General features: G+C 42.3%; 1 protein-coding gene and 1 pseudogene across 1 annotated transcript; one reads left to right on the top strand and one right to left on the bottom strand.

Annotated features, from left to right (window-relative positions):
• Positions 1–11,390: 11,390 nt before the first annotated feature.
• On the top strand, positions 11,391–12,343 carry LOC118586216 (olfactory receptor 5V1-like). The gene has a single exon (XM_036191362.1). It carries the CDS (start codon positions 11,399–11,401, stop codon positions 12,341–12,343), a length of 945 nt encoding a protein of 314 aa, XP_036047255.1. The 5' UTR covers positions 11,391–11,398.
• Positions 12,344–13,287: 944 nt separating this feature from the next.
• On the bottom strand, positions 13,288–14,462 carry LOC118586214 (annotated as a pseudogene).
• Between the last annotated feature and the right edge of the window lie 4,957 nt (positions 14,463–19,419).

The raw sequence follows: 19,419 nt of genomic DNA, 5'->3' as shown, positions 1-19,419 counted from the left end.
TTCTTCGATACTCTGACATATGTATCCATGCCTTCAGAGTCAGACAGACACTATAAAATGTTGTTGTTTTAGGATTTATTTTCATTTATATGTATTGCATATCTATGTGAGTATATGTCACATATGAATGGATGCCCACATAGGCCAGAAGTGGGTGTCAGATCTCCTAGAGCTGGAGTTACAAGTGGTTGTGAGCTATTCCACATGGGTGCTGGGAATTCTGGTCCTCTGCAAGAGCAGCAAGTGCTCTTAACCACCAAGTCCCCCAATGTAAATCTGAATATCAGCTCTGTACTATCTAGGCTGTGAGCTGGTGTAGAAGTATAATTTTCCATAGTCGCCCTCTTCTCAATCCTGAGAAGTCTTTATCATGACTGAGGTGAGGACTCAGGAAACCCATGCCTAGCAAGCACTCTGTGATCTGCTACCAGGACTGCCTAAGATAGGGGCCACTGATAGAAAGCACAACTGCTAACCCTTCAATTGCTTTCTATAGTTACAATTCCAAGAAATGGAAATTGACAGTTATTACCAATAACTTTTGTTTGTTTTTATTGTTATTGTTTAGGGGGGAAGATGATGATTTGACTGAGTTCTCAGAAAATTTGAAAAATTACAGTTTTTTCCTTATTTTCCCTCTTCCATTTCCATCCCCTTTCCTTCTCCTTCCCCTCTCTCCCTTCCTTCCTTCCTTCCTTCCTCCCTCCCTCCCTCCCTTCCTTCCTTCCTTTCTTCCTGCCTCCTTCCCTTTTTTACTCCCATTTTCTTCTTCCACGAAATGTTCTTAGTAGGAGAGCATACTAGAGAGATTATGACCTTCAGAGTCAGACAGACACTCTAAAATTCCAGCCCCAGTAGTAGTCCTGTGTAACTTTAAACATGTGTGTAAAGGTGTGATGGATGCCCGAGACAGACACTCAGCACAGCATCTGGTACAGCATTAGAGTTCCCTAAAGTGCCTACTATGCTGTTATACCATTATCGTTGCCAGTTGTGGGGCTTGTGGAGGAGACTGAGGGAAAGCATTGAGACCTTTAATGTAAGTGTCTCATTTGATCGTTTGCACATGCATATTCATACAAGAGATGGGAAGTCACACACCGAACAGGAGACATAGCACTATTTACGTGTTTGAGTGGGTGAGGATGGATGAGGGTAATCACAAAGACCGCCTGATGAACAGGACGTGTGCAATAGGAACCAGATGGGAGGCTAGCTACAAGTGCAGGAGAGAGAAACAGTGCCCCAGTTTATGCCGGCTTCCACTAGAAATCATACGTTTTGTTAAGAGCTGCACAGGTGAGAACGAGAAGGCCATTTCCTCGTGAAACTATCAAACGGTGTGGGATGGGGGACACCTCCATCCACCTCACCTGATGGGAATGTTCTGAATTTGCGGATAAAGTTTCACAGACACCGGACTACCTGACATTTGAATGACATCTGGCCCCGCATGCTCACGTCATGTGAAGGTGTACAAACAGTAACCCAAAGGGGAAGTAGTTTATAGCTAAAGATAATAAATCAGCTTGGCCTAGAACACCTAAACTCTTCTAGATTTTCTTTTAGAAAAACTTGCCTGAATAGTGTGTGTGTGTGTGTGTGTGTGTGTGTGTGTGTGTGTGTGTGTGTGAAGTAGAAGAGCAATTTTCCTGGAGCCATGAAAATTAAATTTAAAACTATTGATTTGTATGACAGAATCTTATATAAATGAATATGCCATTTCCTGGTGCTTACAGGATTTAATCACTAAACAAATTACCTTGGCTTGTTTTCTGCCAGGTCTGTTTCCTTCAAGGACACAGACACCTAAGATTAGTTGACAAAGCATTTCTTGAGTGCCAGCGCTGTTACCTAATATGTGTCCCTACTCATTACCCAGTTTGGAAGATCCCAATTAAACTAGGTTTTTGTCATTCGTTTGTTGAGTTCATTTTGTGGTTCTGCTTAGATGTCTTGCAGTGAACCTACTTTAACATTCAAAGGAGAACACACTTCTTTTAAACTGAATTCAACATGGTTTCTGTCAAGCTGTCCTTTTTCTCATGTGTAGACTGAGCCTCAGAAAACTCATTATCGACGGGCGGTGGTGGCGCACACCTGTAATCCCAGCACTTGGGAGGCAGAGCCAGGCAGATCTCTGTAAGTTCGAGGCCAGCCTGGTCTACAAAGCTAGTCCAGGACAGGCACCAAAGCTACAGAGAAACCCTGTCTCAAAAAAAAAAAAAAAAAAAAAAAAAAAAGAAAAAAAAGAAAAAAGAAAACTCATGATCTACCATGAAATCTATCCTCACCTGCTAGGGAGAGAAAGGTCAGCACCAGCAAGAAGAAGGTTCAGATGGAGATTTATCCGTGTGCGATGGATGGAATGCGGTTTCCAAGAGGTGCTCAACAACCCAGGGTCTCATACAAACTGTAGTGTGTATGGGGAACTTGTTCATAGAGGCTTCTGATGATGGTATTTCATGTTATTTCCACACACAAACAACATGAGCATGAGGAATGTAGAAAATCCAGGGGATATGACATCTCATGTTGTCCCCAATCCACAAAAAATTAGAGTAGCCAATCAGATGAAAGGAAAACCACTACCATTGTGCTTCTGAGTCTGCTGTACATGTATATAAATGTGCACACTAATGCTTTGTGGGTATGTTTCTCAGATTGCCTTCAAGCCGTATTTGAAGGCATTTAAAACAAGCAGTGTGTGTTGTTTGTTTTTTTAATCTCTGAGTATTAAAAGCATTCACTTCCACAATTTAGTTATGTACAAATTACATATTACTTGCTCTTTATGGGTCTACCTTCCACAAAGCTTTTCATTCCTTTCTATGAATAACCCTTGACATGTATCTACCCAAGGGGAGTAGAGAATTTAACAATATTATCAGTTAAGAAAATGCATATTGCTGGGTGTGGTGGCCTACATCTTTAATCCTGGCACTGGGGAGGCAGAGGCAGGTGGATGTCTATGAGTTTGAGGCCAGCCTGGTCTAGAAAGTGAGTTCCAGGACAGCCAGGACTGTTACACAGAGAAACCCTGCCTTGAAAAACCAAGAAGAAAAAAACAAAAGAAAATGCACATCACTAGTCAAAGAAATTTAGATGTAGCTATGCAGCTGGTAGAGAAAACAAAGAAGAGAATACTTGCATTAAACAGTCCATGTAAAGCTGTTGCGTGGTTCTCCATCCTAATAGCCTGCTGCTTTATGGGGAAGCAACACCTACAGCTAACCTACCAGGAAGCCTCTTTCTTGTGTGCCTCTTAGAGCCTTAATCCCTACAACTCAGCCAATTACAAGGCTCTCATCTTAGTCTCTTTTTGCCCTGTTTTGCAAATTCATGGTTTTATAGTTCTCTTTAAGACAATGAGTCTCAGGTTTGTATCTGAAAAGAATTAGCATGTCTCCTGAGTGTTGTGGGGTATGGGGGTGTGTGTGGGTGGAGTGTTCCACTGCCCATCGGTATACCCGAGTATATATATATCCCATAGGTACCTAACATCCAGTATTACCCAACTCTCCACTCTCTCCCCTCCTCAAATTTGCTGTACTCCTTAATTTCTGTTTTAATAAATGATGCTGCCAATGGCTCAACCTATCCAAACCAAGTCAGTACCCTCACTATGTCCGAACCACCCATGCACTTTAAACTGTTCCCAACTTGGCTCTCCTCTGAAAACTATGGCTTCAGAGATCCTCTCCAAACTCCATAGCCTGATAGCTCCAACTGCAGACCATTCCATGTCAGAGTTCTCAAAAGACATTTCTAGGTTAAAGACCTCAAGGTACTCTGGGGTGGTTTCCTAACTATATGTTTCTTTTGAATCACATGGAAGATTCTGTGCATGGCTACGTTTGTGTTTCCTGCCAATTTCCCAAAATTGAGGATTTCCAAAAACCAAGCTTGGGTCCCTCCAAGTTGCTCTCCCCTAGAGTGTCCTCAGGTTGTAACTGACATTCCATGGCTATCTTACCATTACCATGCCAAAGCCTGGCTTTTAGGCAGCCAAACACCTCCTTTCCTGACACTCTTTGATGGAGAAGGAGTACTTTCAGAGGTCTCTGCTGGGTTATTATTTATTTGTTTTTATAAGAACCTTGCTCACAGAAAGGTTCTGACACAGCCTTTTCATCCTGCCTTGTGTGTTGGGTCACTCCTCGGGTAGCAAAGGAGATGGTATTTGAAACAAAAACTCGCCAGGCTCATTAGAGGTAGCCATAGAATTTGATAGTCAGGCTGACCTGCTAGCCCACTGCCACGAACAGGGCTCTCCAGGGACCAGGGGTGCAGCTAAGTGATGGGGCTGCAACAGAGCCCCACTAGCAACTCACAGAGAAGGTCTCTAGTACCCCAGAGACCCCTGGGACCTTTCTCCTATAATCCTGAAGACAAAAGAGTCTCCTGCCTTCAACTGGACAAACTCATGCTGTCTATTTTACTTCTGGTTCCTGTGGCTAGTATTCCCTGGGCCACCAACCTGCTGTCTTCCCACAAATGTCACCAGTAAAAATACCCACACCACGTGCCTGCATTAGGAGGGTGGTGTCTGAGTTAGTCCAGGGCTCATGGAATTACTGATGAGGGTTACGTCTCCAAATTAATCTCCATGAGGGAAGTAAGGTTTGTACACCCATGGAAAGACAAGACAATGGGCAAGGAAGTGACTCGAATACAGACACAGTAGTCTTGGGGCAGGGCAGGAGGTGGGGAAGTAAGCTACAGAGATGTTCCTGTGGAGAGGAAGGTGGGGAGATGAAGAAAATGGAAAACAATTGGGAGGTCTTCGTCTTGAAGTGCATCTGATCAATCCCCAGGGAAAACTGCATGAAAAAATACCTCTTGCTTTTATTTTTCCTCTTTTAAAAAATGAATTATATTTCATATAAAGTAAAATGGGAAAAATCTATTTTCAGAAGTTTCTGGTGCCAAGAATTAAATCTACAGTTTTTGGGTTCTTTTGAGACAGGGTTTCTCTGTGTAGCCCTGGCTGTCCTAGAACTCACTCTGTAGACCAGGCTGGCCTCAAACGCAGAGATCCACCTGCCTCTGCCATCTGAGTGCTGGGATTAAAGGTGTGTGCCACCATCACCAGGCATCATTTAGTGTTGTTTATATGTTTGTGTTTTTACAGATGACCCTTTGGTATTGAATAGCCAATCAGGGGTCTCATCCCTGGAGAAGACTGATTCTCTCAGCAGTCACTAACTGCCTCCATTTGTAGCTGTTCATCCAGGAGTGAGGCCCTGTCAGAGTTCTTCCATCCATGCTGGCATGTCAGCTGGTGTTGGCATTGTTCAGGTCTTGTTTAGGGAACCACATTGTTGAGATGTCTTGGGTGCAGCTATCCTGTCATGGATAGAAGACACAGTCTCACAGAGGATGACTTGGTCTTCCGGTTCTCATGATCTTTGTGCCCTTCCTCCTCAATGCCCCCTGAGTCTTAGGCATAGGAGGTTGTGTTGTTGTGTAGATATACCAGTGGGGGCTGGGTACCCCACAATGAGTTGTTTGCTACATTTTGACCATCTGTGGTCTTCTGTAATAGTCATTATCTGTTGTAAAAAGGAGTTAATTAGCTAATTTGATGAGGGTGAGATATAAATACTTAAATCTGTAGGTATAAGTATTTAGAATGTACTAGTTTGCACGTCTGTTTTTGTGTCAATAGCGTTCTGTTTTCATTACTATAGCTCTGGAGTAAATCTTGAAATCGGGAATAGGAATCCTTTCAGCGGTGGTTCCTTTGCTCAGGGTTGCCTTGGCTATCTGGAGTCATTGTGGTTCCATATGAACTTTAAGGATTTTTTTTCTGTGAAGAATATTGTAGAGATTTTTATTAGAATCATATTAAATCTTGTCTTAACTAGGGTTTTCTAGCATTGTGATGAAACACTATAACCAAAAGCAACTTTCAGAGGAAAGGGTTTATTTCTCTTACATGTCCACATCACAGTCCGTCATTGAAGACAGTCAAGGCAGGAACTCAAACAGGGCAGGAACCTGAAAGCAGGAGCTGATGTGAGGTCATGGAGGTGCTGCTTACTGGCTTGCTCAGCCTGCTTTCTTAAGGAATCCAAGCTCACCAGCCTATGGGTGGCATCATTCACAATGGGCTGGGCCCCCCTCCATCAATCACTAAATAAGAAAATGTCATACAGCCAGATCTTATGGAGGCATTTTCTCAGTTGACCCTAGCTTTCAAAGACTCTAGCTTGTGTTGTATTAGCATAAAACTAGCCAGCACAATCTGTAAATTGCTTTGGTTCAATGGTCATTTTCACAGCAATTCTACCAGTCCATGAGCATGGGATGTCTTTTCATTTTTAGTGACTTCCTCAAGGTCTTTCCTCAGAGATTTAAAATTTTCACTGTAGAGGTCTTTCGCCACCTCAGCTAGGTTCACTCCAAGGTATTTCATTGTCTTTGAGGCCTTGTGAGTGCGAACGTGTCAATAATCAATGATCTGTCCCTTAGTGGGCTTGCTGTTTCCTTGCTGATAGATATTCTGACTGGGGTTAGATGGAATCCCAAAGCATTTGAATTTACAGTTGAATGATGGCTAAAGATACTACATACTTTAAAAATGTTTATTGCCCATTTGCATTTATTCTTTTGAGATGAGAGTTGTCTGTTCGGTTCACTGATTAGTTGATTGGCAGTTTGCTTTGGTTCTCTTCTTTTGGTCTTTAGTTTTTTCAGTCCTTTCTATATTCTAGATATTAACCTTTGTCTGAAGTTCAGCATGTAGAGGTTTTCCCACATTATATATATTCCCATTTTGATGGAGAGTGAGGAGAGGGAGAGAGAGACAGAAAGAGGAGAGGGAACTCTCTCCCTATGCATCTCAAGCTGGCTTCAAACTCATGATCTCTGGGATTCTGCCCAAGTGTAAGGATAGGAGGTGTATACCACTATGACTGGCAGTATGGAAAGGCACTAAATGTACAAACACCAATGTTTTGCAAATGTCTGAACCCATGGAATCACTATGAAAATCAAGAAACAGAGCTTTCCCATCACTTCAGAAACTCTTCTAGTGTGCCTTTGCCTTTCAATCAATGTCATCCAAAGAAGAAATGGTATGTTCACTTATCATCTCAGAATAGTTGTGCCTATTTTGGAACAAAAAATATTTTAAATAACACACAGTCACTAAACACTCATGTGATATTTCAGTTATTACACACCATATATGTTGAACAGACATTGAAAACTGACTTACTACAAACCACCTGAACATTGATCATTGAACACATTGGAAGATGCTCTGCTGCTGTCTTTGAAGATGAGGAAGGAGACACAGGACATGCAGGCATGATAGGTGGCCTATTAATTTTACCTACTTACCATGCCATCTGTTAGGTCCCTTTCCACTGAAGGGTGTCGGCACCATAACCACTGGAACTTTTCTCTACAGTGTTCTCTGCTGTGTCCCTGCAGTCACAGTACAAGACACATACATGACTCCATGGTGGGGATTCTAGGTGAAGAGGCATGAACAATCGAGCTCTGGATTCACATATCATTCTGGTGGGCTCAGTCTGGCCATCTTGAGGGAAAGTCTTGATTGATGGGCCTTTTAAGATCTCTTGGCAGTGACTTAATTTGGAGTTTCTTTGTGGAACGCATGCCTTCATGTTCAGCTGAACACAATGAGGCCTGTTTCATTTGCAAAGGGATTGGTGGGCCCTACCACTGGCCTGACAGAAAGACAAATATTCGCAGGTACCAGGAGAGATCATTCCCTGATGACCACTAATTAACGTTCTGGCCTGGACTCATGAAACTGGCTCCATGCTGTGAGGAAGCTTCCACCCTCAGCCTACAGGGCAGGCTCCAGCCAATGGCTGACAAGGAATTAATTCTCTTAGCACACTAGGCTCCCAATCTCTCTGCACTGTCAGCAACATTTGCTACTTTCCATTTCTGTGTTCTAGCCATTCCAGTAGGTTAAAAGTAGTATCTCAGCATGGTTTTGAGTGCAACTTCCTAATAATGAGTGTAAACCTTCCCAAATGCTTGTTTATTTATCTTCTTTGGAAAATGCAATTCCTTTGCCCATGTTTAAATTGAGTTTTTAAATTACTGTTCTTATAGTCATACACATAATGGATTTTAATTAGTTGTAAGGTCTCTGATATGCCAATATTTTCTTCCCTTCTATGGGTTATCATTTTACTGTCTTTTTAGTATAACATTTTACTAATTCTTTGAGAATTTCATGCAAGGCATTTTAAACCTACACCTGCCCTAACTCATCCAAGAAGCACCCCCTACCTCCCCAGCCCCTCCCAACTTCAACTTCATGTCCTCTTATTTGTTTGTAAGATTCCAACTAAAGTTTCCTCTTGCTCTCCTCATGTCCTCCGTTTTGAACAACTAACCAAGTCCAATTTGTGATAACCACATACTCCTGGGTGTGGGAGTGTGGTTAACCTACTAGAAGTGATTCTCTGAAAACAAACAAAACACCCCTCTATCCCCCAGAAACCATTGCCTGTCAATAGCTCTTCAGTTAGGGGAGCCCGGGAGTCCCTCCTCACTCATGCTAGAATGTTGATTGACTTGATTATATGCAGATTTCTACAGGCAACCACAGCTGCTGTGTGTTTATGAGCATAGGTAGCCCGTCATGTCCAGGAGACACTGTTCTGCTCCAGTCCTCCCCAACCTCTTACAATCTTTCTGTTCCCTCTTCTGGGATGGTCCCCGAGCCTTGGGGAGTGGGTGTGGTATAGATGTCCCATTTATCATGCCATGTTCATTTATTCCCTACACTTTGATTGATTGTGAGTTTCTGCATTAACTGCCATTCACTGCACAAAGGAACTTCTCCTATGAGTCTGAGAGATGCACTACGGTGTAGGTAGAGATATGAATTTAGAAGACAGTTTATACTATGCACATTTAGTACATAAATAGTAGTAGATCTATCCAATGGGGTCCATGAGCTCCCCAACCATAGGTTCTTAGCCAGGTGTGTTTTCTCCTGTGGATCAGGCCTTTAATCCAGTCTGAACACAGCTGGCTAGCCCCATAATATTCGTGACATTATTGTACCCATGGGCATATCTTGCTATGCTGATCTTTATCACAATTCACACAGTTCACTGCTGGATAAAAATGTTGATGATGTTTTTCCATGAGAGTCCAAACAACACTTCCCAGTTCTATGAGAGCTGGCAGAGAGGAAGCTTCCAGGACAGTACTAACTTGATTTCCCCATGTCCTGAGGCTGAAGTGTGCAGAGTTCTTAACAATACAACATTACCATCAAGTTCTCGTGGACAACTGAGAACAAGGGCAACAGCTGTATTGTTTTGTGGGTCTCCAGGACACCCACAACCAACAACTTGAGGGAAGGTATTCCACACCCAGGACTGGGCTTCTTATTTGGCAGTTTCTGGCTTCTGGGAGGAACATTTTTCTCTGCATAGACTAACGCAAATTACACACTTTTATTTGAGTGTATGTGTGTGTGTGTGTGCGCGCGCGTGCGCGCGCGCGCGCGTGTGCATGCTTAGGAAACTCATAGAATAATAGCTTTTTCACACATCCTTTGTGTTAATTATCACACAATCCCCCCCCCCTCTGCCCATCCCTCTCACCACTTAAACCTCCTTGTCCATTTATTGCATCTTTTCACAATTCTCTCTTAAGTCAATGAACTATATAATTTATTCACTTTATTGTTGCCTGTATATCTGGTGTTCAGATCTTTGATCCATCTTGAGTTAGTTTTGTGTGTAGAATAAGGTAAAGGCCCACTTCGTCCTTTTGTGTGGTGACAGCCAGTTTTCCCTGAACCACTTTTCAAGAGTACCAGCCTCCCCTATCGAATGGTGTCATCCTCTTGTTGAGTGAGCAATAGACTTTCTGTGTGAGATTTGTTTCTGAGCTTTCTATTCTGTTATCTTGAAGCGGGTGACTGTTCCTGCACTGGTGCCATGTCACTTGAATTACTGTCTGTCTGTGGTGAGTTCCTGAACCAGGAAGTATGGGTGTCCCTACTTCATTCTTTTTCCAGTGTGTTTGGGCACTTGGGGTCCTGGGCAACCCCACACAGATCTGGAGAGATGGACTTCTCCTTTTTGGTTAAAATCAACACCAAAAACACATGCTAGGACTTGTGTTGAATCTCTACATTACTGTGGATGTTATTGATAATATAACAATGTTAAGTCTTCCTATTGGATGAACACAGAACTTCTTTTCATTTTTTTTAGGTTTGGTCTCATTTCCTCCAACAATATATTGTACTTTTTGGTGTCCAGATCTTTCGTGACATTAGTCATATTGATTCTTAAGTACTTAATTCTTTTAGACATATTATATATGGAATTGATTTCTTAAATATCCTTCCTCGGTTGTCAGTGCAAATGTAAAGGATAGGACTGTTTGGCTTTATGTACAATATGGCCAAATTTATTAATTACTTTTGGCCACCTTCTGGTGAACTTCTAGAGACTTCCTCTATAAAAATCATATAATCTGTGACTAAAGATAGCTTAATCTCATCCTTTCTACTTTGAAAAATTGTGCTCTTAGTATTTTACAGTTTTAAGTTGAGATCAAGACTTTAAATGAAGGCTGAGTTTATAACTCAGTCAGCAAAGTGCTTGCTACGCAAGCTTGAGGGCTTGAGTTCAACCCCCACACCCAGTTTGAAGTCAGGGATCGTTGGCATGAACTTGTAATCCCAGTGCTGGGTGAACAGACACAGAAGGCACCTGAGCTCACAATCCAGCCTAATCGGCCAACCCAAGGTCCCAGTAAGAGATTGTGACTCAAAAAACAAGGTGGATAGCTCTTAAGAACCTACACCCAAGATTGACATGTGGCTTCCATGTACATGCACAAATATATGTATATGCGCATACTAACAAACATGCACACACACACACACACACACACACACACACACACACACACACACAACTTTATGTGTAAAATGAAAGAAAAAAGACCGAGGGAGAACACTAAACTGGTCTGTAGATGACTGGATTCTTGTGATTTTATTTTTTTGCAATGAAAATTCATGCCTTTTAGAGAAAAATGAGATGTTTACAAAAAAGGGCAGTAATAAGAGAGGGGTAGTATTGAGACAATGAGTGGACAACAGTGCATTCACTGGGGGATTAGTGTTGGCTTTCAGTGTGCTTCCATCCAGTCTCAGCCCTCATCAGTCACGCAAGTTTGTGGGACTTTCTGGGTGAAGTTGGCTTGGCCTCTTACAATGATCACTTCAAGACTAACCCCACAGGCAACCACCATCCAGACTCCTTTATGAGTCCCTATTGAAAATGGCTCTGGCAGTTTAGAAACATGTTTAACAGTGCCTTCAGCACATTTACTCTGGGTCCTTTGTTCTCCTTGTAGCTATGACTCCATTGAAATGAGCAATCAAACACAAGTCACAGAATTCATCTTCCTGGGATTTTCCAACCACTCCAGTCTACAAGGCATCTTCTTCCTGATCTTCCTGGCCATTTACCTGACAACTCTCTTGGGGAACACACTCATGATGTTGGCCACCAGGGTCAGCCCTGCTCTCCACACTCCAATGTACTATTTCCTCAGCAACCTGAGCTTCTTGGACATCTGCTACACGTCCACCACCATTCCGGTCATGCTGGTGAACTTCTTCAGGGAGAAGAAGACCATTTCCTATGAGGGCTGCCTCTCCCAGATCTTCTTCTTTGTGACATGTGCTGGCACAGAGGGTGTTCTTTTGGCTGCTATGGCTTATGACCGCTATGTGGCCATTTGCCGCCCTCTTCAGTATCCTGTTCTCATGAGTGTGAAGGTCTGTGTCTGCTTGGTGGCTGGGTCCTGGCTGTGTGGCTTGGTGAATTCTGTGACTCACACAGCACTGGCAGCTACACTCACCCTGTGTGGACCCAATCAGATCAGCCACTTTCTCTGTGACATCCCACTGCTCCTGAAGCTCTCTTGCTCAGACACCTCTGTCAATGAGTCTGTGCTCCACGTGGCCAGTGCCACCATCGGCCTGAGCCCCTGCCTGTTCACTGCAGGCTCCTATACGCTCATCATCTCTGCCATCCTTAGGATTCCCTCTGCTCAGGGCAGGAGAAAGACCTTCTCCACCTGTGCTTCCCACCTCACTGTGGTAGTGGTTTTCTTTGGAACGGCCAACTTCAACTATGACAGACCCAGGGAAGGCTACTCCCTGGACATGGATATCCTGGTGTCTGTGCTCTTCTGTGTTGTGACCCCCATGTTGAACCCCATCATCTACAGCCTGAGAAACAAGGAGGTCAAGGGTGCCCTGAGGAAGCTTACTAAAAAACATGACTTCTCTAGTGAGACCAACAACTAGATTGTTTATCTGTCTTTTCTTTCTTTCCTTTTTTTTTTTTTTTTTTTTTTTTTTTTTTGTCTAGTACATTAAAACTTTTTTTAGTTCTTGGATAATTTTATACAATGGGTTTTGATCATATTCAACCCCTTTTCCACTTCCTCCCAGACACATTCCTTCACTCTACCTACCCAATTTTCTGTTCTATTTTTCTAATTTTTTCTTGTAATCTAAATAAATTTATTTATGAGAGAAAAACATCTGAACATCAGGTACAGTGTGATCGACCCACCATGACCCAAGGATGTCCTGACTCATCTGGAAGCACTCTCATGCAGTCTGTAGGAGTGGAGGATCAGCTGAACCATTTATCAAAATTCATAAGACCATCTAAGCCAAATATCATAAAATACGCAATGACCGTGATACAATAATAAAAATACCCACTACTTGTGAGTTATAAGCTACAATATAAACAAGTCAGGCTCCTTTTAAAAATGGAGAAACATTTCTATTACAGCCTCATGTGAAGCACCAACTTTCAGTTAAATGCAGCTCTGTATGTTGTACTCTCACTAGCCAGCAAAGGAACACTTTCTTCAGTAACTGCTTCACCATCAGTGCTCTGAAGTACACTTTCACATACGTGCGTTCAGATAGAAGATGATGATCAAAGCTTGGAGCATCTTCTTACCTGGGTAAACTTTTTTATATTTGGGGAAAAAGTAGTGAGGACGTAAAGAAGCAGTGTGGTTCTTCTGGAGCGAGGAGGTGGTCTCAGTCCAGAGAATTGACTCTCCATTCAGATTTCAAAATGTATTTTCCCGAAGCTGAATTCCTTCCAGTCCAGGGAGCTGCCCACTATTGTGGGGCAACTTAAGGATGAAGAAGTGGAGCGGGAGCAAAGTGTGAATTGACTACAGAAATGGTCACTGATAAAAAACATGTTCCTGCAGAGCCTGGGCTCAGTCCTGGGGAAGAACAGCCAAAACTATTAATACAGTGTGTGCTCCCTGAACTGCACACATGGAACTCCAAGGTGGGTTAACAGTTCTTGACATGGGCTCCTGGATGTAGTTTACAATATCTGCCCTCGCCACCCTCTGTGACTGTTCTATTTCTGCTTTGTTTAATTTGATTCCCAGGATTTCTGCAGCAACTTTCTGAAAACAGAGGAAGACTGAGTCTCCTATCTTGGCTGAAACAAAGTGGCTACTAAAACCATTTTCCTGGTAAAATCGTAAGTGTTTATCAGGTTTTACTGTCGGCATATGCTCCAAGTCAATTTTATTGCCCACCAAAGCAACCAGGGGCTGTTTCTGACTCTTCACTCACTGTCTTCACCACAGAATATCAATCTTCTAAATTCTCGAAGCTCTGATAATTTGTAATATCATATACCAAGAGGATTCCCTGCCCTCCATCGATGTAGTTATCCAACATCTTGCCACCTATTGTCTGCCCTCCTATATCCCAAACTTGAAGGGTAACATTCAGATTTCCTTGTAGATGTAACGGTCTTGTTAAATAAGAAACACGGAGCCAATTGAAGAGTTAAAAGCCAAGAGGTCAGAGCAATAGCTGAGAGCTGAAAACCTTACTCTTCACTGCTGCTCTGTCTTTGCTCTCCGCAAGAGAGCTACTTCCTGTGTCCTGTCTTTTATATAGACTTTCTGTTCTGCCTTCTCATTGGTTGTAAACCCAGCCACATGACCTCCTCGTCACTGCCTGTCTGTACAGACCTCCAGGTCTTCTGTGGTTGATACTGAGATTAAAGGCGTGTGTCGCCATGCTGGCTGTATCCTTGAACACACAGAGATCCGCCTGGCTCTGCCTCCCAAGTGCTGGGATTAAAGGCGTGCGCCACCACCGCCCAGCTTCTGTTCTGGCTTGCTCTGACCTTAAGGCAACTTTATTAATATACAAATAAAATCACATTTCAGTACAAATAAAATATCACTATATTTCCTGGTAAGGTAATCCTTCTCAAAAAGAAATCCAGTCCTACAGTCTGCTTGGACTGTTTCCCAAAAGTCTCTTGAGCAAAACATGTAGCTAAGGAGGTCTTCCCGGAGGTGCCGTCCCCAGCACCATGATTTTTCAGTTGCCAGTCCTGGCTCTTCTCCTCAGAGTCTGACATGGTGTTCGGGGATGCTGGCTAGCCCCCAAGGTGGAGGAGGGAAAGGAAGAGGCCTCCGGAGGTGGGGGAGAGGAGGCGAGCAGGCAGGACGAGCGGGACCTCCCACCCCCCTACCTCCCCCCCACCCCCCACCCCCCCCACTCCCCACGCGCTGGAATCTCCTCAGCCCTGAAGGAACTCAGGAAGAATCACTCACCAGCCGCCATCTTGCCCTCCTCCCCCCTATTTTTCTAATTTTTTTGAAAATACCCATCAAGTTCCATTTGTGCTGCCCACATATTCTTAGACGTGTGGCCTTCTACTGACATGTGCTTGTCTTACCAAAGGCAGCAGCATTCCTAAAGAAAACTGGCTTCCCTTCCTAGAAGCTATCTGTTGCCAATAGCTCCTTTGGCTAGGGGTAGGAACAGACTTTATAACTATCTCCCTCTCCATGCTGGGATTTAGGTTGAATTGAACTTGCACAGATCTTGTTCATAATGCAGGTTCCTAGCTATGTCTGGAAAACATTGTTTCCATCCACCACCTCTGACTCTTATGCTCTGTCTGCCTCCTCTCCTGCAATGATCTCTGAGCTCTGGGAGGAGGAGATGTGGTACAGATGTGCCATTTATGTTGAGCATTCCAAAATCTCTAATTATTTGCACCTTGACCAGTTATGGGTCTCTGTATTAATCACAATCTACTGAAAAGAGAAGTTTTTTTCTGATGAGGGTTTAGAGATACATTAATCTATGACTCTAATGGTAAGTAATTAAGAATTGGTTTAATAGTATATTCCATGGATCAGACCAGGAGTAGTAGGTTCTCCCCTAGGGCCTAGGACCAACCTAGCCACAGGTTCTTGGCCCAATAATGATGCTGTGAATGGGTTTTAACTTGTGGAACAGGACTTAACTCCTATCAGAAATAGATTGGTTGTTCCCATAACGTTTGTACCACTTTTGCACCAGATGGTATGTCTTTCCTGGCGAGTTGTTTTCATGGCTCTCACGGTTCACAGTTAGGTAAATAGTGATGACTACTTTTCACCTCCAGTAGCATGCACAGCATCTTCTGGCATTGCTAAAGGCGGCCAGTAGGGATGAAGTTTCCAGTTCAACACTAGCTTGATACCTCTACATTCTATGATCCAAGTGTATGGTGTCTTCTACAAAGGTTCCTACTATCCAGCTCTGGAGAGTGATCATCAAAACTGGCAATAGTCTATAATGTTTGGAGATCTATGGGACATCACTAGCCAATAACTGCAAAAAAGATAACCCATTCCTGGCACTGGGCTTTTCATTTGTTAGCCTTTTATTGGCATGTTTTAATTATACAAACTAATGTATTTCATTGTGACTTCTTATACATGTATGCAACATACTTTGCTCATATATACCTCCGTTATGATCTTGTCTTTTTTTTTCTTTTTCATTTCTTCTTGAGATAGGGTTTTATATACCTCAACTTACTATGTAGCCAAGGATCATCTTGAACTTCTGATCTTCCTACCTCCACCTTTGGGATGTGTGTGTGTGTGTGTGTGTGTGTGTGTGTGTGTGTACACATATACAGATATGCATATAATTGTTGTATCTTACTGATTTTTTTTCCCCTTTGCTGTGGTACAGTGGCCTTCCTTACCTCTTCTGACTAATTTTGGTTCGGTGTCCGCTCTGTGAGATGAGTATCCTACCCCACCTTACTTTTGGTTCCTGTTGGTTTGAAACATTACTTTCCATCTTTTCACTTTCAATCTGGTGTGTCTTTGCCCATCAGTCATGGGTGTTTCTTACAAGAACCAACAGTTGGGTCTAATTTTTATTGCCATGTTTTGGACTGAATTGAGGACTATTCTGTGGTTCCTTCCATGCCTATTTTAGAGACTGCGTGAGCATTCTCATTCTCTCCTCATATTTTTACACTTGTTCTATTCGTTTGTTCATTTGTTTACTGGGGCCCACACTTGTTACTGTACGTGTGTGGCAGTCAGAGGACACTTGCAGGAGTTTACTTTTCTCCTTCTTTCGTCAGGCCTCAGGGGTGAATTCAGTCCTTGGCCACCAGCACCTTCACCCTGAGTCATCTTGTCCACCTTGCTCTCTCACCTTAACCATGCTTTTTGAGTGTCAGACTGTGTGTCTGTAGAACTCACCAAGCTCGTCTTTTCTTCCCTGGGAAATTCCACATGCAAGGGGTTTCTCCCCTCCCCCACCATGCTGTTTAGTACCTGATGTTAGAGTCCTTCGAATATTTTCTAGATGTGTCTGGTTTCTGTCTCCTAGTCACTATTGTACTTCTAGGCCTTTCCATCGGCTTGATGGTCTTTTTCAGACTCCCAGAAGTACAAGGAAATTATAGGAGCTCCTAATCCACCGTCTCCATCTCTGAGTTCTAGATAGGATTTCACATTCTGGAAGTGTTCTTAATTTAAGACAATCAGGAGCATTTCAACTGTGATTGTAACAATGGTCATTGTATAGAGTGTATCTCCACACCTGTGCTGTGCTAGCCCATGAGAAGAGACAATAACTCCTGTGTTCAACAGTTCACAGGTTGTGTATCTCCTGGGATCCATGTTCTCTGGTCCTTTTAGAATGTTTGCACCCTTTTCTCCACCAGACTCTATATGACAATTCTTTCCAATTTTCCCAATTTTGCTGCCACCAGTAGTAGGTGTGACACGTTATAACAAAAGTAAATTTCATGTGTGTTTCATGAAGTCTTTATTGTCCAGTCATGAGAAACTTACGTTTATGTGCTGGGTATGTTGATAGTCCTATCATGAATGTTCCTTAGCAGTGAAATAATATATACCTCATGGATCTGACTTCTTTCGCTTAGAATTAAGTTTTCAAGTTTTATCCACATTAGGCTGGGGTTATAGCTCAGAGGAAGAGCAGTCCCTAATGGTCAATAAGCCTAAAGAAGTTTTATTATTTTGTTTTTTTCTTTATTTTATAGAGTTTATTCTAAAAAAAAAAACTTTGCAAATAAGAAGTATTTTTTAAGATTTATTGTTAATTATTATCATTATTTCGTGTGTGTGTGTGTGTGTGTGTGTGTGTGTGTGTGTGTGTGTGTGTTAAGATGGCCCTGAGGCCAGAGGTGTCAGATCCTCTTGCAACTAGGGTTACAGGTATCTATAAACCACCAAATATGATGCTGCGGACCAGAGTCAGGTCTTCTGGAAAATCAGCATACATCCTTTAACGCTGAACCACCACATGTATAAAAATATATATATTAGTAATGAGATTGTTGAGCTTTAGAGACTTGACATGTTTAATATTTTTATTTTTATTTCCATTTAGTAAAATACTACAAGACTTAAAACCTCACAGGCTTTCTCTCCACAGGTGTTCTACCCAGCTGTTGATAGCTCTGCCTTTCTCTCCTTTAAACTCCACAGCAACTAACACCATCATCAGGTCATGAGAAATGGAGGGACTATAAGTCATGATGGGTAATGGTAGAGAAGCAAGGGAGCATGTATAAGGTGAGCAGTCCTAACCAGGAACGAGATAGCTCTAAGACAGCAGGCATACTGCAGCACCGTGGTTGCAGACGGTTGTCTACATTGGTACACATTTGAACTTATATCCTTTCTCTAATGTAAGGGGAAGACAGCTTCATGGTTTTAGCAGCCCACCACCTCTTAGCAAAACTCTGGTAGTGAACTTCATTTACCAGCGTCCCAAAAGAGCTAGGAAACTGATCTCCTCACTGCATACTTGGGAAAGATGATTGCCAAGACCTTAATGAATCCAAGAGAGAATTGTTCTTCGTTTCTCCAATTTCTATTCAGGCTGTTGCCCTTGAGCTGCGCTTGTACAGCAAGGAGTCCCAGAACAGCTGCTCAGAGGCAGATTAGATGGGATGGTCCCAAAAGGTTGGCCCTTTATAAATGGCCATTCTGGAAAAACGAATTGTGGAGAAAGCAAAGGATTTCCAACTCCTGTGTTAGGCGATGTGTGTGCTCTGTGAAGCTTCCAGAATGAAGAATCTCCTTCATGATGCTTGGAGGTCAACTGTCAGAGTTTAGCAAAGAATATATTTTCAAGGCAGGTACTAGTTTGAAAAGCATCAAGCCCCACACCAAAGTCAGAAATCTAAGGATTTTGGTAAGAGTCAAGAGTAAGTGTGTTTCTTTATTTACTGTCATTGTTGAAAAAGACTTAAAGTATCTGGATATAGCTACCCCTTAAGAAAACGTTGTAGGATATTATATGTATTTCCATTACAATTTTGGTGGTATTTATGTAATGATATTTTAAATATCATTCTGTATATGTATAAACTTCTGCAGTGGTGCTTATAAAACCAGAGTGGGATTTACTTCAGAGATTATCTAGTATAAAACCCAAGGGATGTTTACATTCCTTAAGTGAAATAGTATGAGTGGAAATTTTATTTGTGGTAAATAATATGCAATGCTAAGTGTTTATTCTCCACTTTTGAAAAGCAGGGCAGAAAGAAATAATTTCCACAGAGGAAGCACAGGGACACATTTCCTCCCGGACCCTGTAGAGTATGATGATATACGCAAGCAGGATGTTTGTTTAAGCAAATATAATTAACTTTCTGCAAACGGCTTTAGAGATATATCTATTCACCAACTAAAGGTTTTTTATTTTTATTGAAAAATTTTTTTCATACAATACATTTTGATCATGTTTTCCCTCCCCAAATGCCTCCCAGATCCTCCTCACTCTCAACTTCAGTACTCACTCTATCTCTCACTCTCTTTAAAAAACAAAACACAAACAAGAAACACACACACACACACACACACACACACACACACACACACACACACCCCTAAAAAAACAGGAACCAATATATATATAAACAAAAGACCAATAAGATGGTGCGGGGGAAGCAAAATGAGACATAAAGTCTACAAAAATGCCATTCAGTTCATTTGTTCAGAGGTTTCATCTTTTGTTGAAACACAGTGATGCTTAGGACT

This window comes from Onychomys torridus, chromosome 6 (genome assembly GCF_903995425.1).
Source record: "Onychomys torridus chromosome 6, mOncTor1.1, whole genome shotgun sequence".
Classification (NCBI taxonomy): Eukaryota; Metazoa; Chordata; class Mammalia; order Rodentia; family Cricetidae; genus Onychomys; species Onychomys torridus.
The sequence above is the reverse complement of the archived record's forward strand: the minus strand, read 5'-3'. Positions and strand labels throughout refer to the sequence as shown.

Coding starts and splice junctions, on each gene's coding strand:
- LOC118586216 (XM_036191362.1), top strand. CDS start 11,399: ATGAGCAATCAAACACAAGTCACAGAATTCATCTTCCTGGGATTTTCC.